Source organism: Durio zibethinus, chromosome 20 (assembly GCF_047325235.1).
Source record: "Durio zibethinus cultivar Kanyao isolate XHJ-2024 chromosome 20, ASM4732523v1, whole genome shotgun sequence".
NCBI lineage: Eukaryota > Viridiplantae > Streptophyta > Magnoliopsida > Malvales > Malvaceae > Durio > Durio zibethinus.
This window is the reverse complement of record NC_143181.1, coordinates 3,775,415-3,797,638: the sequence shown is the minus strand read 5'-3', so window position 1 is coordinate 3,797,638 and position 22,224 is coordinate 3,775,415. Positions and strand designations below refer to the sequence as shown.

At 34.9% G+C, this 22,224-nt stretch overlaps 2 protein-coding genes across 11 annotated transcripts in view; both read left to right on the top strand.

Annotated features, from left to right (window-relative positions):
* LOC111315522 (BEACH domain-containing protein B-like) overlaps positions 1–15,234 on the top strand; it is a 31,386-nt gene extending 16,152 nt beyond the window's left edge. For 5 of the 9 annotated variants that reach the window (XM_089749285.1, XM_022917326.2, XM_022917325.2 and 2 more), the window contains 14 exons: positions 5,043–5,507; positions 5,650–5,863; positions 6,493–6,714; positions 6,891–7,364; positions 7,463–7,780; positions 7,872–8,324; positions 8,433–8,479; positions 8,584–8,677; positions 9,471–9,677; positions 11,082–11,207; positions 11,305–11,676; positions 11,764–11,995; positions 12,548–13,314; positions 14,775–15,234. In XM_089749285.1, the coding sequence (XP_089605411.1) occupies positions 5,043–5,507; positions 5,650–5,863; positions 6,493–6,714; positions 6,891–7,364; positions 7,463–7,780; positions 7,872–8,324; positions 8,433–8,479; positions 8,584–8,677; positions 9,471–9,677; positions 11,082–11,207; positions 11,305–11,676; positions 11,764–11,995; positions 12,548–13,248 (3,925 nt within the window). In that variant the 3' untranslated portion in view covers positions 13,249–13,314; positions 14,775–15,234. Of the gene's footprint in view, positions 1–5,042; positions 5,508–5,649; positions 5,864–6,492; positions 6,715–6,890; positions 7,365–7,462; positions 7,781–7,871; positions 8,325–8,432; positions 8,480–8,583; positions 8,678–9,470; positions 9,678–11,081; positions 11,208–11,304; positions 11,677–11,763; positions 11,996–12,547; positions 13,321–14,774 lie in introns of those variants that run through there. The other 4 variants (XM_089749284.1, XM_022917324.2, XM_022917330.2 and 1 more) reach the window with 3 other exon arrangements.
* A 1,256-nt stretch (positions 15,235–16,490) lies between these two features.
* LOC111315521 (GATA transcription factor 25-like) lies at positions 16,491–21,049 on the top strand. 2 transcript variants are annotated; one of them, XM_022917321.2, is made up of 7 exons: positions 16,491–16,987; positions 17,235–17,318; positions 17,407–17,540; positions 18,745–18,843; positions 19,074–19,179; positions 20,382–20,441; positions 20,565–21,049. In XM_022917321.2, exons 1-7 carry the CDS (start codon positions 16,697–16,699, stop codon positions 20,670–20,672), a joined length of 882 nt encoding a protein of 293 aa, XP_022773056.2. In that variant the 5' UTR covers positions 16,491–16,696; the 3' UTR covers positions 20,673–21,049. The 2 variants fall into 2 exon arrangements, with proteins under 2 accessions (XP_022773056.2, XP_022773057.2); XM_022917322.2 differs by having other exon boundaries at positions 16,496–16,987; positions 20,532–20,666.
* The last annotated feature ends 1,175 nt before the right edge of the window (positions 21,050–22,224 follow it).

The following is a 22,224-nucleotide window of genomic DNA, read 5'->3' as shown; positions in this document are numbered from 1 at the left end:
TAATTGAGATAAAATCTATGTGGATCATTGAGATTCAATGAGTTTTTCCATCTATTGTCAGATACTAATCTGTTTGTGCAGTCACTGCATTGTGGTTTGCTTTTATTTTGTATGACATTGGCTAGTTTTTTTATCTGACTTTTTTAAGCAGCTAAATCACTTGAAAAGTTAAGAGATAATTGGCTGTTCTACCCTTTTTCCCCCTTTCTCTTCTTTTTATAAATCCTCTTCGACATGATTTTTTTTTTTTTTAATTTTCTTTCTCCTGCCAAAAGCAAATGAAGCTAGATAACAATATGGATCTTGCCTAGCTTTTTTAGTTCAGGATAATGAACTATTTTATTATTAATAAGGCATAAGTACCAATTTTCAGGTGAAAAAGGTTTGCCCCTTGTTTTCTGCACAATTTATATGAGATTCTGCACACTTATCCTAGTCCTAAAATCTACTCTTCACTATAGAATTTTCAATCTATAAGAATATCAATTGATATGTGTGGAAACTGAATGTAATATTGAAAAATTGCTTATCTACAATTACACAAGAATCTTAGGTTTATATACAACTAACTAGGGGTTAAACTAGGAAACTAAATCTTCCTTAATTCTAGGGATACAAATACTTAATTCTAGAGATACAAATATAAATATACAGATTACAAGATTACAACCAGCTGTAAATAAGTGTTTTCCCACACTCCCCCTCAAGCTGGTGAATAGGTGTTTTCCATTCCCAGCTTGGAAATAATTTCTTGAAATGTTGCACTGCTAAGACCTTTAGTCAACACATCTGCAAGTTGACCCTTGGTTGATACATAAGGTGTACAAATCAACCCACTGTCTAGTTTCTCCTTTATGAAATGCCGGTCTACTTCAATGTGTTTTGTTCTGTCATGTTGCACAGGATTGTGTGCAATGCTTATTGCAGACTTGTTATCACAGTAGAGTCTCATTGGTCCATCCCACTTGATCTTCAAGTCTTCTAGGATAATCTTTAACCATAGTAGTTCACAAATTCCTTGAGCCATTGCTCTGAACTCTGCTTCAGCACTTGATCTTGCCACCACATTCTGTTTTTTACTCCTCCAAGTCACAAGATTACCACCTAAGAAAGTGCAGTAGCCTGAGGTAGATCTTCTATCAGTTACTGAACCTGCATAATCAGCATCTGTATATGCTTCTCGAACTAACCCCGAATCTCTTTTGAATAAAATACCTCTCCCAGGATTGGCCTTCAAATAGTGCAATATACGGTAGACAGCCTGTAGGTGCACTTCTTTAGGACTATGCATAAATTGACTTACCACACTCACAGCATATGCTATATCAGGTCTAGTATGTGAGAGATAAATGACTCTTCCAACTAATCTCTGGTACATCTCTCTATTTACAGCAGCATCTTCATTAGCTTCTCCAATTTTATGATTAGGATCTATAGGGGTATTTGCAGGTTTACATGCAAGCTTCCCAGTTTCCTTCAGAAGATCCATCACATATTTCTGTTGTGAGATAAAAATACCATGCCGTGAGTGAGCTACTTCAATTCCTAGAAAGTACTTCAATCTCCCAAGCTCTTTATCTCAAATTCTCTAGCCAAACACTGTTTTAGAGATTCTCTCTCTTTTTCATCATCTCCAGTTACAATTATATCATCAACATACACTAATAGAACTGTTACTCTCCCTGAATCAGAGTGCTTGATAAACAATGTGTGATCTCCTTGACTCTGTTTATATCCCATTGCTAGCATCACTTTGGCAAATCTCCCGAACCAAGCTCTAGGAGACTGTTTAAGGCCATATAAAGCCTTTTTTAACTTGCATACTTTGTTTGCTTCTAGATGACCTCCAAATCCCGGTGGAACCTTCATATATATTTCTTCTTCCAAATCACCATGTAAAAAAGCATTCTTTACATCAAATTGTTGAAGCTGCCAATTGTAATTTGCAGCCAATGATAACAAAATCCTAACTGTATTCATCTTGGCAACTGGAGCAAAGGTTTCCTGGTAATATACTCCATAGGTCTGAGTGTAGCCTTTAGCTACTAACCTGGCTTTATACTTTTCAACAGTACCATCTGCCTTGTATTTTACAGTGAAAACCCATTTACACCCCACTGAATTTTTTCCTTTAGGCAACTTTACCAGTTTCCATGTCTGATTTTTCTCTAAGGCCTCCATTTCTATTTTCATGGCTTGCCTCCATTTCTCACTGGATAATGCCTCGGATAATGTAGTTGGAACAGAAATAGTGTTTAGGCTCACAAGAAAATTTTTGTGGAATGGTGAGAATTTTTCAAATGACACAAAATTAGATATTGGGTATAATGGATGCTTGGTACATTCTCTGGTTCCTTTCCTAATGGCAATAGGCAAATCATAATCACTAGTTATAGTTTTAGGAGATTCATGCTCATTTTGAGAAACAGAGTCAAAAACTATAGTTACCTCATTTCCAGAGTTAGACTCAGGTTTTTGGACTGGCACTGGTTCAGGATCTGGAACTTTCCTTCTTGAGTACACTTGTAATTCCTTCATAGAATCAAGAACAATATTATCCTTTGTCACATCTTCCGTATTTGGAATGGGTTCAGACTCAAATTCAATGTTTGACTCGGACTCAACAAAAACAGGTTTCGACTCAGAAGAATTAATGGGTGTAAATGTTGAAGAAGGGGGCAAATCAAGTAAAAAGAAGTCTTTATCCTTATCTTCCATGAATGAAGTCTTCCCCTGAAGATAAGGTTGAGTAAAAAATGGTTTATTTTCTTCAAAAGTGACCTCTGCAGACACATAAAATTTTTTGGTAGGAGGATGATAGCACTTATATCCTTTTTGAGTTGAAGAATACCCCACAAAAATACACTTAATCGCTCTTGGATCCAACTTTCTCCTGTTATGACTATGAACATGAACAAATGATGTACAACCAAATATCTTAGGTGTGAGATTGTTTGTGGTATTGAGGTTGGGATAAAATTGTGAGAGTAGTTCCATAGGAGTTTTAAATCCCAAAACTCTTGAAGGTAACCTATTTATAATGTGTGTGGCAGTGAGAACAGCTTCCCCCCAATAAGATTTAGGTACATTTGCTTGAAAAAGAAAGGCTCGGGTTGTGGCTAATAAATGGCTGTTTTTTCTCTCTGCCACTCCATTTTGCTGTGGAGTATTAACACAAGATGACTCATGGATAATCCCCTCTTTTTGGAAATAGGTGGGTAGACTCTGGTTGAAGTAGTCTCTTGCATTATCAGACCTAAATCTCTTGATTCTTACTCCAAATTGATTTTGGATCATGTTTTGGAAGCTTAAAAACACACTATTCACATCTGATTTGGATTTAAGTAAAAAAACCCAAGAGACCCTAGTACAATCATCTATGAATGAAACAAACCATCTCGCACCAAAAATATTAGGAATTGTAGAGGGACCCCAAATGTCACTATGAATCAAGTAAAGGGAGTAGAACTTCTTTTGTTACTGATTGGAAAAGACACACGTCTATGTTTTGCAAATTCGCAAATATCACAATGAAAATCTTCAACATTTAATTCTTTGAACAAAGAAGGAAACATGTTTCTCAAGGTTCCAAAAGAAGGATGTCCAAGACGAAAATGATAAAGTCAAATTTTGTCTTTATTGAAAGATTTTTCAGAAAAAAAATGACAAAGGTAAACTATTTTTGATACTGCTTGTGTTATTTGATGTCTCAAGATAGTATAGTCCATCCTTCTCCTTAGCAAGTCCAATCATCTTCCCCGAACTCTGGTCCTGAAATTCACAATAAGAGGGATAAAAAGTTACTTTGCAATTCATATCTTTGGTAAGTTTTTGTATAGATATCAGATTAGTAGACAATCCAGGAACATGAAGAACATTTTTGAGAACAAACGAGGGATTAACTTGAACATCTCCTAATCTTGCCACTGTGGTAAGTGAACCATCAGCAACAACAATTTTCTTATTACTAGGACACAGGTTATATGTACTAAACTTTTGTGGGGAATGTGTCATGTGGTCTGTAGCTCCTGAGTCAATGACCCAAGAACTCGTGATAGGCTTAGCCGAGACATTTAATCCATGAGAGCCGGAAGCTTTACCTAAACTAGAAACTTTACCTGAACTAGAAACTTTACCCAAAGAACATACCATAGTAGGCTTTTCAAAGATTTTCAATAAGTTTCTCAGCTTTTCAATCTTTTCCCTGTTGAACTCTCCTTGTTTCTGAGACATCTGTAGTATTTCAGTGATTTTCCCAGTTAACATTCCTCAAATTGGGTGATAGTGATATCTTTCTTTGAAAGGGTTCGGCAATGAAGGCCTAAACAGGATTCGGCAATGAAGGCCTAAAAAAGTCAGCAATGAAGGCTGAAAATTTTTCTTTCCAAGAAGAGTCTAAAGCTCTGATACCATGTGGAAACTGAATGTAATATTGAAAAATTGCTTATCTACAATTACACAAGAATCTTAGGTTTATATACAACTAACTAGGGGTTAAACTAGGAAACTAAATCTTCCTTAATTCTAGGGATACAAATACTTAATTCTAGAGATACAAATATAAATATACAGATTACAAGATTACAAGATTACAACCAGCTGTAAATAAGTGTTTTCCCACAATATGATTAGGAGAATTAGAAGCAAGTGTTGACTTTTTACAATTCTAAAAAGGTTTATTTAAGCATAGATTTTCTTGTGATGATTTAGGGTGCCTGTATTTGGCATTCTGTTCTTTTATTCAAATGGTATCTATTATATCTCAAACATAATAAGGAATATCAAGTTGGCCCGACTTTCCTAAAATTTGGACATTTGTATTAAAGTACAAAGTTCATGACTTCATGTGTACAGTGTACTCATTATTTGAAAAGTACTTCCTGGTTATCATCTATTTACACCATCCAAAATGGTGTTTGAATTATTGCACCGTTATTTTTACCGTGAGCCTTATAATTGAATACAACATCATGCTATCTGCTACCATAAGATGTCCAATAGAAAGTAACTTGATCTTTCTATGTGAATCTTTTCATTCTCAGAAATCCACGGGCTTCCAGGCAGTCAATGACAAGTGAAGATGACATAACTGGTGATAAGTGGTGGAACTTATTGGACAATTTATGGATTGTTATTAGTGAGATGAACGGAAAGGGTCCGAGCAAGATTGGGCCCAGAATTTCAGCATCAGTTGGTCCCTCTTTTGGCCAAAGAGCACGTGGCTTGGTAGAATCTCTTAATATTCCTGCTGCAGAAATGGCTGCCGTTGTTGTATCTGGGGGCATTGGCAATGCATTGAGTGGAAAACCAAATAAAAATGTTGATAAAGCCATGGCTTTAAGGGGGGAAAGGTGTCCAAGAATTGTATTTCGACTTTTAATCCTATACCTCTGCATATCTTCCCTAGAAAGAGCATCACGTTGTGTCCAACAGTTCATCTCACTTTTGCCTACCTTTTTGGCCAGTGATGATGAGCAAAGCAAGAGTCGACTGCAGCTCTTCATCTGGTATTATTGTTTATCCTATGCATAAGTTTTCAGATTTTGTGTGACATGCAACTAGTTATCTTGAGTTTAAGGATGGATTGGTGCTTTTCATTGCCTTCTGCTAGTTCTATGAAGCTTGACAATAAAATAACATGGTGCTCAGGTCTTTGCTTATTGTACGATCCCAGTATGGAATGTTAGATGATGGTGCTCGTTTTCATGTAATAGCACACGTGATTCGAGAAACTGTAAACTCTGGAAAGTCAATGCTTGCTACTAGCATGGTTGGTAGGGATGACTCATTTGATTCGAGCAGCTACTCAAAAGAAATGGGCTCCATTCACAATCTAATTCAGAAGGATCGAGTGCTTTCTGCGGTTTGTTCTGAACTTCAAATTTATAATCTTTTGTCTTCATTAAATTTTGTTGTTTTGCTGTTTTAGTCAGATGGAACTTTCATCTTATATTTATTTTCTCCACTTATGTTTCGAATGGTGTGCAATCTCCTGGAATGAGGAAGTTCCATGAATGTTTTGCTATATTCCAAGAGTGAGACCTATTATTCTTGTTTTCCAAATTTTGTATTGTTTATTTAGACTCTGCATGGCAACTACTAAGGAGAATCATGGTTCCAAGTGATTTTTGATTTTTAAACCCATATGATAGTCTAATATGTCTCACGTTGATTGAAGAAAGAAAATTGGATTTGAGATGATGTGTTGTTCTGTTTTGATGTTTTCTCTTATGAGCTTTTTTGGTTTTCCTAATTGAGAAAACTTTTTCGAGATATCTCCAAGGGTCAATGCAAATAAACCACATGAAGATATCAAATCTGTGTTGCATGCTTTATTGATGCCGTCATTGCCTAAAGGCAGGCAATATTAATCCTAACACTGTGAATCTTTTGGCATGTTTCATAATATATTGTCAATTGGCTTGCCATACTCTTTTTGTGCTCCTTTTCTCCATGTTATCCACCATTCAGTTCTCTAGTCTCTACATTCAGGTTTCTGATGAGTCAAAGTATGTAAAGATGTTGGAATCCGACCGTAGCAGACAGTTGCAGGAGCTTCTTACTAGGATGGATGAAAATTCCTCTTTAGAAATTAATAACCAGAAGGCATTTGAAGATGAGATACAAAGTAGCTTACACGCTATTCTTGCTTCAGATGAGAGCAGAAGGGCTGCATTCCTGCTTGCCCATGAGGAGGAGCAGCAAAATGTTGCTGTATGTTGAAATTTTTTCCATTGTGAAATATGCTCTTTGTTTTGGTCCTTAGCTTCTTTAGCTTCTTTTAGCTACTTTAATAGGCTCATTGTTATTTTTTTTCGCTATTCTTCCATTAATTAATTATACTGAATCTTCATCTCATATATGTGAAGTAATAAATTTTACTCTGACAGGAAAAATGGATGCACATGTTTCGCACCTTAATCGATGAAAGGGGTCCATGGTCTGCTAATCCCTTTCCGAATGGTTCTGTGATACATTGGAAACTTGACAAGACAGAAGATGCATGGCGGCGTAGACCAAAGTTAAGACAGAATTATCATTTTGATGAAAAGCTGTGTCATGGTCCTTCCACTTCCCCTAGTAATGAGGCTACTTTTCCCAATAGTGAGAGCAAATCTAGCTTTGTGGGGCACATTCCTGAGCAAATGAAGCAGTTTCTGCTCAAAGGTGTACACAGGATAACTGATGAGGGGAGCTCAGAACCTGGTGAGAGTGATGCTGAACCAAGCGGGCAGTTGGTTATTCCTGAGGATCCTTCAGATGGTCACAGCGTGGAAGTAGTTAAAAGCAGCAGTGATCAGATGGATATTATACAAGACAAAAAAGAGTTTTCTTCACCTTCTCTAGAAACAGAAACTAGTGAGGTACATCTTATCGGGGGGATAAGAACAGTCAAACTGTTTTTTTTCTCATTAAAACATCTGGAGTTACTTCATTGTTAATTTGTGATTTGATGTTGCAGGTTGTTATGTCAATTCCTTGTGTGCTTGTGACACCAAAAAGAAAATTGGCAGGTCAGTTGGCAGTCATGAAAGATGTCTTGCATTTCTTTGGTGAATTTTTGGTTGAAGGCACTGTAGGATCTTCAGTTTTCAAGAACTTAAATGCATCACGCCATTCTGAGTCAGCAAGGGCTGATCACAAGCCAAAGTCTTTTAAGTGGTCCATTCATCTTGATATACATTCTGGGAAGGGGACTTCTGACAACATTGAGGCAGAAAACTTGCATAAAAAACCATTGAAAAATGTAAAGCGTCATCGGAGATGGAGTATTGGCAAGGTAGGGAACCATTAGTTGTTTTATTTGTGTTGCATTGCTTGTATCTCTCAACTCTAATTTGATTTCTTCTTGTTTGCATTGCTGGTCATAGATAAAAGCTGTCCATTGGACTCGGTATTTGCTTAGATACACTGCAGTCGAGATTTTCTTCAGTGATTCGGTTTCTCCCATATTTATAAATTTTGCATCACAGAAGGATGCGAAAGAGATTGGAACCCTTGTAGTCTCTACCAGAAATGAGCTGTTGTTTCCAAGAGGAAGTAGTAGGGACAAGAGTGGCACTATTTCATTTGTTGATAGACGTGTGGCACTGGAAATGGCGGAAACTGCTAGAGAGAGCTGGAGGAGAAGGGATATAACAAACTTTGAGTATCTGATGATTCTCAATACACTTGCAGGAAGATCTTATAATGATTTGACTCAGTATCCTGTCTTTCCTTGGATTTTGGCTGATTACTCATCTGAGGTTCTTGATTTTAACAAGTCATCAACTTTTCGGGATCTCTCCAAGCCTGTTGGAGCATTGGACTCAAAACGGTTTGAGGTCAGTTTATTTGGCTTTGTTTAATGAACGACATACTTAATACTGATTCCTCTACATCACCTTTTTCTTTTCTTTCCAAATATCTCAATATTATGCTTCATGATTCAGGTGTTTGAAGACAGGTATCGTAACTTCTGTGATCCTGATATACCCAGGTAATCTTCAATCCTAGTTTCAGGAAATTAAGTGGTTCTTTCCTATAGAGTTTGCTTTAGTCAATTTGTCTAATGTGCCGCTGTGTTTCTACTTCCTAGTGCAGTTTCTATTATGGTTCTCATTACTCAAGCATGGGGATTGTGCTTTATTACCTCCTCCGATTAGAACCTTTCACATCTCTTCACCGTAATTTACAGGTATCTTTAGGTATCATATGATGCTTGGTATTTAAATGCAATATAAGGAGGAAAAAAGAAGAGGGAATATGTGGTGATCTGACTGCTTCTTTGGTAATGATGTTCAGCTGATAAACTTTGGTAACACAGTTTTGAAAGCACTTGTTTTGGTGTGATCTTTGCAAAATGCTTTTTTGGACTGGTAGGAAGTAGCAAATATATTCTTTTATTTACTCTTCCTTATGGAGGAAAGTTGAGTACACTGAAATTTTCCTTGCTTTAGAAGTTCCATCGTAGGTGGAAACTTCATAATTGTAGGTTTTGCATAAAAAATTTATATAGCAATCGTTTTTATGAATAAATGTTATGAGATGGGTATTAGCATTTAGTTTTTCAAGGGCATGATTAATGCTAGAGTTATGTGTGAACTTTAGCTATTAATTTTGCACATGATTCTACCAACAAAAGACAAAGGTTGTAAAAGTCATTGCAGTAGTCATACAAAGTCTGATAATTGTATACCGGTCATAGGTATGAATGCATTAAATATGGTTAAAATCCTGTCTTATGAATAATATTACCAACAAAAGACAAAGGTTGTAAAAGTCATTGCAGTAGTCATACAAAGTCTGATAATTGTATACTGGTCATAGGTATGAATGCATTAAATATGGTTAAAATCCTGTCTTATGAATAATATTCCTTTCTCATTCAATACTTCCCATATGTAATTTGGTTTTCTATCCTTGTTTATCACTTAATTGGTCGTCAGTTCACAGTCTAAAAACTCCACTAATTCATCATTTTTCATCAGGGAGGTAAATTTGACCATGCAGATCGTCTTTTTCAAAGCATTGAAGGCACATATAGGAATTGCCTTGCTAATACAAGTGATGTGAAGGAGTTGATTCCTGAGTTCTATTACATGCCTGAGTTTCTTATTAATTCGAACTCTTATCATCTTGGGGTGAAACAAGATGGTGAACCAATAAGTGATGTTTCTCTCCCTCCCTGGGCTAAGGTATGTGAATTCCCTCAAGGATGTGATGTTTCAGAAATTATCTAGGGACAATTTGGTTTCTCAATAGGTGTTTCTGCTTCAAGAATGTTTTGGAGTTTATGGTTGTCCTCATATTGTGTATCTGATGATGTGACCCTCCTTAAGAAACTGCGTGGTTAACCTGAGAATCATCTGTTAGTTAGAAAGATTATTTGATTTGTTTAAGAGGAATAATTATGATGGTTGTGCTGCAAGGGAGAATGTCTCTAAATTCTGTCAAAGTGATAGAGACTTCTATGCCTAATCCCTAGCAGTTTCGGTTTAATAATATGTTTCACTTGCTTGTTTGCATAATGGTTCTTATTTTATCAGATTTGTTAACACCCTCCATTAGGAATCTGATTCTAACTGTGTAGATACATAATTATATTGTTCATACAGTGCCTGCTGTGAGATATGTTAGAAATGTAACAATTATTTAGACTAATGCAATTCTAGATTCAGTAATGAAATATGTTTCTATTGTTTGAATTTTTAATAAAGGTACAGATGAAATGTTATATTTGGAAAATAAAATTGGTGAACCCGTCCTTCCAAAAAAAAAAAAAAAAAGATGTATGAGATTATATATTAGCTGTATGTGGTGCTTATACTTTTGCAAGAGTGAAAAGCTACATGTTAGTGGATAAACAGAACAATCATCTCTTTTTCCCTATTTAATACAAACAATTTATTTTATAATTTTTCTAGATACAAAGATGGAGATGTGTAGCACTATAGCCTAACAATGACTATATTAAGAAGGGATAATGGTGAAATCTTACAATGAGAGGTGTTTTACAATGTAAGACTTAAAAAGATGTGGCTCATTTACCAACAAGACAGATGAAGACAACTGGAAATTGAAGAGATAAAAAAACTTGCTATTGTCTTATACAGAATAATACAGAAGCAAATGAATGAAAATTCTTGGGGAAGATAGAATTAACTCTTTTGGACTGCAACATGAATTAATCTTAACCCACAAAGTAGGATGTCTATCCCAACAGGGTGTGGAAAAAAAAAGGATACTGGTGAGAAAACTACATGCCTTATGTTTTTCATAGTCCTATGAGATGAGGGGTGAGCTTTCTAGGAGTTAAGCTCCTTAATTTGGATGAGGCTCTGTGAACTAGACTCGCATTACACTTTTAAGACCTCTTTAGTAACTTTGGCTACAATATATATATATATATATATATATATCCTTGTATACATTTTTAAGACTAGCTAGTTGCTTCTCTAGGAGTTAAGCTCCCATTGAGTCCTTGATTTGCTGAGCTAAAGAATTCCTGTTAATTTGAGTTGAAATTGTATCTTACTGAACATTTATTTTAAACCCTAAATATCCTGCTAAAAAACTTATTTTCGCTTGTCTTTTTATAGGGTTCACCTGAGTTGTTCGTAAGTAAAAATAGAGAGGCCCTTGAAAGTGAGTATGTTAGCTCAAATCTCCACCATTGGATTGATTTGGTATTTGGTTACAAGCAGCGTGGAAAGCCAGCAGTGGAGGTATTCTGTGGAAAGAATGTTTTTCAACAACCAAACATTTTCTTTTTTTTTTTTTTTGCTCCAAGCTGATCTCAGTTAAAATAAAACTGGGTTGCAGGCTGCAAATATCTTCTATTATTTAACTTATGAAGGTGCTGTTGATCTGGATGCAATGGATGATGAGCTGCAGAGATCAGCGATTGAAGATCAAATTGCAAATTTTGGTCAGACACCAATCCAGATTTTTAGAAAAAAACACCCAAGAAGAGGGCCTCCAATTCCAATTGCTCATCCTTTGTATTTTGCACCCGCTTCTATTAATTTGACATCTGTTCTTTCTTGTATGAGTTATCCACCATCAGCTGTTTTGTATGTCGGGTTACTGGACTCGAACATTATCATTGTGAACCAGGGGCTTACTTTATCTGTTAAGATGTGGTTGACAACCCAACTTCAATCCGGTGGAAATTTCACCTTCTCAGGTTCTCAGGTTAGTTCTTAGCTATAATTTTTTATTAAAGTAAATCAAGTGAATGTCGTTCAAATTACCTTAGATGTATTTTTGTTTCCTTCACAGGATCCTTTCTTTGGAGTTGGTTCTGATATTCTTTCCCCTCGTAAAATTGGGAGTCCTCTGGCAGAAAATGTTGAACTTGGAGCACAATGCTTTGCAACAATGCAAACACCGACTGAGAACTTTTTAATCTCATGTGGCAATTGGGAAAACAGCTTCCAACTCGTATCTTTGAGTGATGGAAGAATGGTTCAGAGCATTCGACAGCACAAAGATGTTGTCAGCTGTGTTGCAGGTATTTTTCTTTTAAAGGAATGCCCAAAATCTGCTGGCAAAAGTAATTTAAAGCTGGATTTTATTTTGTACAAAGCTCAGCTGGTATTCTTCGTCATTTGAAACCTTTTTGAAAATTTCCTAGTGAAGTCTTCCAAGTTTAGCATATTGTTTTTGTGGAATTATCTGTTGTGTGAATAATTTATGTAAAATTCTTTGAAATTATGACGTCCAGTTCCTAATGGTACTTGGAATCTGCTCAAAGTTAACATTTCTTCTTTTGCTGTCAATGTTTCTTCTTAAAAAGTGGGTCACGTTAGCAATAGTGAGAAATGAAGAAATTCAAGTAGTGATGCTAAGATGGTGTAGTTCAAAGTTTCAGATCTTATTGATACATAGAAGGAAAGAAAGAGAAACATACGTGCACATAAGATGTGAATTGTATCATCTTATGAGTCTAGATGAGGATGATATGTATCTGCTAAATGTTTTTCTTCTTATGAATTGTTAGTTTGTGTTATAAGTGCTTCTTGGAGCCTTTGTTGTCTCATTTAAGATTGATAACCTACTGCAGTTACAGCTGATGGAAGCATTCTTGCTACTGGAAGTTACGACACTACAGTCATGATGTGGGAAGTTCTTCGTGTCAGAGTCCCAGAAAAGAGAGTTCGAAATATGCAGACAGAAGTTCCCCGTAAAGACTGTATCATTGCTGAAACTCCCTTCCATATTCTGTGTGGTCATGATGATATAATTACATGCCTTTATGTCAGTGTGGAGCTTGACATAGTTATTAGTGGGTCAAAAGACGGAACTTGTGTTTTCCATACCTTGAGAGATGGACGATATGTAAGATCTTTACTACACCCATCTGGTAGTGCATTGTCAAAACTTGTAGCTTCTCGGCATGGACGGATTGTACTTTATGCTGATGGGGATCTCAGTTTACACCTCTATTCTATTAATGGAAAACATCTTGCTTCTTCAGAATCCATTGGGCGCCTTAACTGTGTTGAACTCAGTGGATGTGGTGAGTTTTTGGTTTGTGCTGGTGACCAAGGACAGATTGTTGTTCGCTCTATGAACACACTTGAGGTTGTGAAAAGATACAATGGGGTAGGGAAGATAATAACATCCCTAACTGTGACTCCAGAAGAATGCTTCTTGGCCGGGACAAAAGATGGAAGTCTTCTCGTGTATTCTATAGAAAATCCCCAGCTACGCAAAGATAGCCTTCCTCGGAATCCAAAATCCAAAGCTTATATAACAGGCTAAAGCTATGATTCAGGATGGGAATGATTGTTTTGACAAGTAGGGTCTGATTGGTGACACTGATCTCAGGTATTCTACTCGCAAATGGTTATTTTTAGCCATTTCATTCATTTTAACATAATTAAGTTAATTCAGTGCATAAACTTCATTTTTGTGGAAAAACTAAGAAATAAAACTGTGCGAAAAACTAAGAGTAAAACTGAATGTATATTGAAAAACTATTTATAAAGAATTATACAAGAACCTTAGGTTTATATATAACTAACTAGGGGTTAAATTAGGAAACTAAATCTTCCTAAAAACTGATCTTATAATTGAGGGATTGTCTATCCTAATTTTTTGTCTTTAATTCTAGGGATACAAATACTTAATTCTAGAGATACAAATATAAATATACAGATTACAATATTACAATCAGTTGTAAATAAGTGTTTTTCCACAAATTTTTAAACTACTAATCTACCAGATGCATGTAGTGATGGCCATTTCTAACATGTAAGATCAAGGCTGCTTAATGGTTCACAAGGCCTATTTTCATCAAGTAATGATGCCTCAGCATTGCATGGATGTTTGAAAGTTGTCTGTCAGTGGTTTTTTTTTTTTTTTTTGGCCTATAAAATTGCATATATATATATATATATATATATATATATTGCCAGAGAGAGAACATGCTCTTGTTAAAACCATAGTAATTTTGACAAATTTGGAATCCTAGATAACTAATGCTCAGTCTAACTCTCTCATGTTGAAGAGCCTGCCTAATGGTATAAGATGAGCCTTATGCCCTGGCCCATGGTCATAGAGCGGGTCCTACACACATACCTACAGGCATGTTGGTTTAAATCCTCAAATGTTTTACACAATAAAAATGTATATATTTTTGAAAAATACAGAATAAATAATTTAAATATGCATATACCACCATGTTTTTGGAAAGTGTGCCTAATGGTAATCTAAATGCTCATGTTAATACTATATCATCGTATGCATTCAAGAAATGGCATAACAAATTCAAGTGATTATTTTTCTTGAAAATATTTCGAGGAATTTTTAGAACATGTTGGAGTGTGTCAAAGAGTTCACTACTCATCAGTGTTAATAGACATTGGCAATGGTGGTTAGGAGAGAAGGTGGGCGACTTACATGCTAACTTAGTCTTTGCGTAGCAAAAGTTTAAAAATCAAAAAAGGATTAAAGGAGTCCCCTTGCAATCAAATTAGTTCATGTGAAACTGGGCCAGCTTGGCTATATCTGTGAGTTGCAAAGATGATCGGCTGGATTTGCTTCATTCCTGCATAAAAGTTTAGTGGCATCCTTACAGTGCTAAATCTTAGCCTGAACAAATAAATTAAAAGCATTTAATTTCAGAATTTGATGTCAATATTCTGCTCTGACCTTTTGATTTTTATTTTAAGGTATAATTAACTGATAAACAGGAAACAATCATTTTGCTTGACTCTATTTCAACAAATATCTGGCATTTTGTATTCCATTTTCATCATTTTCGTTTGTTTCCCTTTTTTTGACAGGAATGCCTGTGAAAATTGTATTCATTCTTCCATTTCCGTGCAAAGCAATATTGGGGCCATGTTTGGCCATGTTTCATCTATATATTCAGCACATAATGAAGAATGCTGATTAATCTTTCAGCATCGTCCGAGCATTACATATCCAGCATACAGGTTCTTGCCCGCCCATTTGTAACAGTAAGAGATAGGGAGGTAAGAGATGCAAACTTTTAGAAATTCAATTTTCTTTCAGTTCATAACAAGGAGCTGAGACAGAAATCTGGATATTAACACATACACAGATGTACAATATTTTCAGACTAGGTTAGGTTTCAAGTCATTTGTATTGCCAATAGCACATCTCTCAGCTCATCGTTTTGTTTTTCAAAATAGCAAAATGTCAAAAGTCTCAACCCAAACTTTGTACAGATGGGCTACCATGCCTGATTCTAAAGTGAGTTAAAATTATTCTTTCCAAGCATACTCAGTAAAGATTAATAACTTCCCTCACCACCTTTGGATATTAACGGTCGGTTCTAGATCAGCTTGGCAACATATTCAGGTGCTTATTATGCTGTGATTTTGACATTAGCTTTATATGTTTGCATGATATCCTTGGGCATCTGATCTTCACTGAGTGTTGGTGGAACATTCCATTTGCCCACAAGTTGGATTGTTTGAATCTAAATCTAATTTAGCCACTTATTCGTATCACATAACGTCACGTTCGTGCCCTTATCACCAAAATAACTCCTCATTGTTTTTGCTGTATGTCTCATCAACTAGCCTGACGACTCCACCACTGCCGACCTCACCGGTTCGGCCACTGCACTTGTAAACGATCCATCTGATTCATTACTAGGCATCTCTAACCAACTTTTCCCTGGTGCAATTGTCTGGTATTCTAGCCCTTGGTCATTCAACATCGGAAACACTATCAAAATCAGGCCCAAGCCGAGTGCCGTAGCCGAGATCTGGCCGTTGGCTTAAAAATCCCCCAATGGACTCGAGACTCAAATCCATCCGGCCCAAACCAAATTTGAACATGGGAATTAGTAAGAGCAAAGGCCATTAAAATTCTATAAAAAAATTAAAGTATGCTTTCTATATTTTTTTATTATTTTTAAATGAAATTATTTAATTATTTTTTATTTCAGTTTTGAAAATATTGGGATATACATATTCAATAAATTTTATAACTTATTACAGATAATTTATCAGATTTTTATATTCAATAAATTTAAAAAATTTTATGTTTAAGGTTTTCGACAAATTTCATCTAATTAATATCATCTTTATCTAACGAAGAAATATTTATTTAATTTTTTGAGATTCCAACAAAATGAAAAATTTTAATTGAGGAAAAAAATTTACATATCTTAAAAGAATTTCTTAATATTATAGAGAAATTTCACAATTTATTTAAAATAATTATAAGTTTATTTACAAATTTATAAACAAAAATTATAACTTTAATAAAAAATTGTCCAATTACAGTGTATGGGTTTAATTTTTTTATTTTTTTATTTTAATGATATGATACGAAACTTTTATACAAACTCAAAAACTTTTAAAAGCTTATATAAAATTTTAAATTTAAAATATTAAAAATAAAAAGGATTTTAAGAAAGAATAATTCAATAATTTCACTTAAAATTAATTATAAAAAAGATGTGAAAAAAAAAAGGTGCAAATAGCTATTTCCCTCATACAAAAAGAAAAAAAAAAAAAAACCACACCTCGGTTCTCTCTAACACACTTTTCTCTTTTTCTCAGGCATATAATCCCTTACTCTTCAAACTCTCCCCAAAACCTAGAAAACAAGAACTTTCTTCTACTACTATTTTACTTCTCATTTTTAATTAATTAGGGTTTTTCCTTTCCCTTTCTTTCTTTTTTCCCCTTTATTTTACTGTAATGCTTCAACATCCCCAATTTTCTCCATGTACGGACAGTCCCAGCCCATGAACATCCCCGCCCATATCGCCAGCTCCGTCGATAACGATGTTTCAGCCTCCGGATCCGCCGATAACCTCCACAGCGTTAGTTACGATGCTCATACCCTTGACGACGGCGTCGGAGTAGAGGACGTTGTCACCGATCCCATCTACGTCACTGCCGCCCCTGCTTCCGCCTCTGACTTGGCCATCGTTCAACGTGCCGACGGCGCCAGCCAACTCACTCTCTCGTTTCGTGGCCAGGTCTATGTATTCGATGCTATTACTCCTGATAAGGTATCATCTTTTCTTTTCCTTAAAACCTTTTTCTTTTCGATTAGGCCAATTCTGCTGAAATGTTTGATTTTTGAAGAACCAAAAATCGCTGTCTTAAATTGAGAGAGATATGACTTCATTTCCACTTATTTTAAGTTATCAAAGCAAAATGCAACTTCAAAATCATACTTTTAACCTTTCGCGTTTCTATATTTTACCCAATGAAATGCACATTTTAAAGATTTTCATTTTGATCGAATTTTTGCAGTTTCATGCGGTGTTATTACTGTTGGGTGGATGTGAACTGACTTCAGGTCCCCATGGTATTGAAATGTCATCTCAGAACCGAAGGGTAATTCTCTTAAATTTGTTGAAATTAGATATCATTTAGTTTTTTTTTTTTAATTTTTAATATATCTGTTATTTTTTTTTCTGTTTAGGGTGTTGTGGACTTTCCGAGAGGATCTAATCAACCAAATAGGGCAGCCTCGTTAGATAGGTTTCGTCAGAAGAGAAAAGAGCGATGCTTTGATAAGAAAGTCAAATATAGTGTTCGCCAAGAAGTTGCTCTTAGGTGTGCATTTTCCTTCCCTCAAATGCAGTTATTTTAGATGGCTGTGCTTGTAAAATTTTTTTCATCAAATTTTGAACTAGGAAAGTCAATTTCATCAAATACTCATATTGTCCAGTTAAGATTTTACTCAAACTGTCTTCACGGTATAGGAATGTTGTTAATGTGATATTGCAAAGTCCTCTAGTATTTATGAGCCTAATCTACCATAAATTTTTAGCAAAACTCTAAGGATCTAGGGAGTAAAAATAGTGCTGAGAGATTAACAAATCAGGTGTTACAAAGAAATATTTCTTAGAAAACCAGACACCGTAAGGATGATTTTTTCCACCTGTTTATAATTACTAAGTTTAATAATTAATTCATGGATGGTCTCTTTGCTTGTGGCTAACCTCAGCATTCTTCATTTTGCTACAAAATAATCAACCTCAATCAACAAAATTTGATAGAGCATAATATCTAGAGAGAGTAAGAAGTGATCTGGCATGTCTATTCTTGTCACTATGTCTTTAAAACCGATTATAAGTTCATGCAGTTCTTATTTAATCAGAGGAAGCCGTTACGTTGTAAAGAACTAGTTTGGAATACAATTTTCCATTGGGAATCTATAAAAACTCATATTTGTAATTTCATGATCTATAGTAAGGATGCTGTATAATTTCAATCAACCAGTAGTTTATCTTATCCAAAAATATTGTTGATTTAGGAATTTATATTCTAAATTGGAAACAAAAAGTTTAAACTGTTACACAGTCAGGCAAGTTAACTGATTCTGTCTCTTTAAACTGTTTTTCAGTTAGACATGATTCTTAAGTACAAGAAATGGATGAAGTCCAATAAGGGTCTCACAAAAGGGAAAAAATATAAAAGAATTCAAACAATGGCAAAGAATACTATTTTCCTTCAAAGTTTAATTGGCTGGTCTTGGTGCAATGGGAGAACCACAAGGGCAAATAGGAGGGAATATCTTTTGTATTTTTTTAGGGAAGTTTACATCTCTAGCAATTATTAAGTAACAGCATAATTTAGAAAAAGAACATAAATATAATTGAGTTCATGGAAATTGAATTCTTAATATCTTATCTTAGGGTGTTTTATTTAACTGAAAAGAAGTCTAGAAAACTCATTGGGGACAGTCCTTATTGACAATTTTTTATTTGTTCCATATTTGGTAAGCTCATGTTTCTGATTTCTATGAGTGCATCAGGATGCAGCGTAATAAGGGTCAATTTACATCTTCCAAGAAGTCCAATGAAGATTTCAGTTGGGGTACTTCTCAGGATGATAATAACCTACTGGATACTTTGTGAGTTTTATACCATCTTCCATAGTATTATTCTTTCCATTTTCTTTCTATGAAGATCTGGTAAATGTGTTTTCATTTTTACCTTCACACTTACTACACAATATTTCGCATTTCTCTCTCTTATTAGGTATTCTATTGACTAACGTCTTTTTTAAAATTTCCTGGTAAAATCTCAATATAAATTATAATAATTGGAGTTATGATATAATGTCATTTTCTCACTTGTCCAGATGTAGGCACTGTGGCACTAGCTCAAAGTCCACCCCAATGATGCGACGTGGTCCATCTGGTCCAAGGTCACTATGCAATGCTTGTGGACTTTTTTGGGCAAACAAGGTTGGTGTCTCTGCTGTGATTGATAGTTCACATTTCTTCACTTTGTCCATGTTTCTCATTTACAATTGAGAAAATTTACTCCCTCTTGGTTCTATTGCTACATTTTCCATCATAGTTCTCTTCACACATTTGGTAGTTTTAGATGCACAAGTAGCTTTTAACTGCTCCTTGCATATTTTCTCAATTGGGATTGATTGCAATTAATATTTCAATTAAAAAGTTTAAGTAGCATCTTTATAAAGCTATTGTCAAGGAATATAGGTTTAGTTTGGTTACTTATTTGCTCTCAATTAATTTTGACTGAGGAATATATCCCAAATACTAAGCCCTATTCACCCTGCTTTCTGCCTAGATATAGTGTTTCACTTAAGATCCTCTCTCAAGTCAGTTTTGTGCAATCTACCTTGATTGGCATTCTCTTTAAGATACCTTTTGCATCTAAGATGTGGTCTCTAATTTTCTCATTTAGTTCATTTACTTCGGCTATGTTTCCTATTGGCATCTAGCTTTTGATAGGAATTAATTACCCCTCCTCTCTTTCTCTCTCCCCTCTGTTTCTGTTCTACATGCAAAAACACATATGTACAGAATGAGGGGGATGGGGAATGCGGTTCAATCCTTGACTTTGTTGCTCATGATGGGGATGGGGAATGTGATTCTTGTCCTAGCCCTGCCCGTTTAACCTTATGCAATTACACACTAGTATGTAATATTTATCTCTTTTGTGTACATAGAAGATTGTGATTTAGTTATATCATAAGTCTCTGGGATTTTTCTTCCATACTTCGCTGCCTTCTCCTTTTTCCTAACACCTTTCCCCCTTTTTTCTCCTCTGCACAAACACACACAAAATTCTCCATCAAGAAAAGTATTTCGCTCTTATCAATTTTAGGGGATGGGACAGGGATAACAACTCTTTCACTGTCTAGGGTGGGGTAAATAGTATCACTGATTCACGGATGGGGTTTGGGAAGGTCTGTTAATGTGGTGGGAACAGAGAGTGAATTCCCTCCCACTAAACCTGCCACATTGTTTACCTCTCCAGTATTTGATTCTTGCCTTTAAGTTTTATCCACTGTCTCTATTTTGGCATTTATTTTTAAATTTGCTTTTAGTTTTGCATGTGTATCAATGCTTTCCCCTCTGCTGAACATTCAGCATGCTATATCTTTTTGAGTTTTTAACAATTGAACTTCATGCAGGGTACTTTGAGGGATATTCCCAAGAAAACTCAGGATCATTCCCTAACTCCAGTTGAACAGGTGTGTTTCTTAACATGTAAACTTGTTATTAGGCTTCTTGATTCGCCGTTCTAATTTGCTGTTCTAATTTACCCCATTGTATTTTGGTAGCATAAATGTGGCTTTGCATTTTTTCTGATATAGGGAGAAAGTGAAGCAAATGACTCGGATTCTGGAACTGCTATCCCTACACAAAGCAATGTAGTTTCTTTCTCGAATGGTGATGGCTCGGCTATAATAACCGAGCACTAATCAGTGTGTGCCAATATGGCCATTGTATCAGCTAGGTCTTCATTAGCAATTTCTTTCAAACTTATCCTACATGTACAGATATCATAGTTGCCTTCATCAGTATACGAGGTTTTCTCCTCCTATTCCTTGAGTTAGTACTTTTGCCTGAGATTACCTCTTTCTTAAGAGAAACCTACTCCAACCTCCGGATGTATCACCTTAAGCTTCAACAATCTACCTATAGTAATTTTACAGGCCATATGCTCCAATATCTTGTCCCATCCCAAGAAATGCTGCGGATGGACTATCTGAGGCTCTTTTATATTTCAATCAAATGCGTATTATTAGCTAATGTAAATGATGGATGATCATTTTTATAAGAGTAGTTTGAGTCAAAACCTTGTTTTGTTCTATCATTTTCATAATGGTGAACCTGGTAAGTAGTACCCCACATTACTAGAAGAATGTAGATGCTGGTGCTTTTCTTTTTTGTCCACTTGAAGGCCGACCAGTTGCCATCCAACTGACAATCAACAATGGAATGTCTTGATGATGTAGTAGCAGTAGTAGTTCTGTTATTTTATTCTTTTCCTTTGATTTGATTATTCATTGAGCCGACCTTGTCTTGACCTTCTTGCATGTGCTGCTTCCAAGTCTTTCCCTGGCTTGTCTGTTGAAGTTGGGAATTCCTGTCTGTCTGTCTGTCTGTCAATTTAGCTACGCCAGATTTCCTAATCTACAAATTCTTCTTTGTCCATATGCTGCTGTATTGGGTTTGATAGGAAAGGATGTCGAGACATTTTTTTTTTATTTAAACCAAACAAAAAAAAAATATTAACCTTATCATAACGATTCTACTTATGTGTAATAATGAGCCATCTTTATTCAAACAGTAAACAAAATTTATTTGATACACGGTTCAACGAATTTTTTAAATTTATAAGTGAAATTAAAAAAAATTGTGCATATACTGATAGTTTTTTAATAATAAAAAAGATTGCTAGTGTAAATATTATCCTTCAAAAACTTTTAAGCAAGCATTCAACTTATTTCATAAAGACTGTTAAAATCTAAGAACAATATTTATTACTAACATTTCATTTTTTTTTAATTATCATACAATTATAGTTTAGCCATTGAATTTTTTAATTAATTTCTCAAATATTTTTTATTGAAAATAATTTAAGAATATAAAAAGTTATCCCACCACCAACTAAGTCATCAATCTATACAAAATTTTATAATTCTTTTTATGAAAATTTTTTAATTTATAAATCATTTATCAATAAAAAAATTATAAAACTTCAAACCTAAATACTTGATATCTAAATCTAAATTTTAATGGCATATTAATTTCTTAAAAGGTATCCCATCATTCATCACCTACAAAACAAAACCCCATGGAGTGATGAGGTAAAAAAAATAAAAAAATAAAAAAATCGATTTAAAATTATAATATTTAGTTTGGATTAAATCAATTTTTTTAATGGATTCGAATTAATTTCAAATATTAAATGTATATTTTAAGTTTATATCAAATTTTAAATCAAGAAATGAAAAATAAAAAAAATTA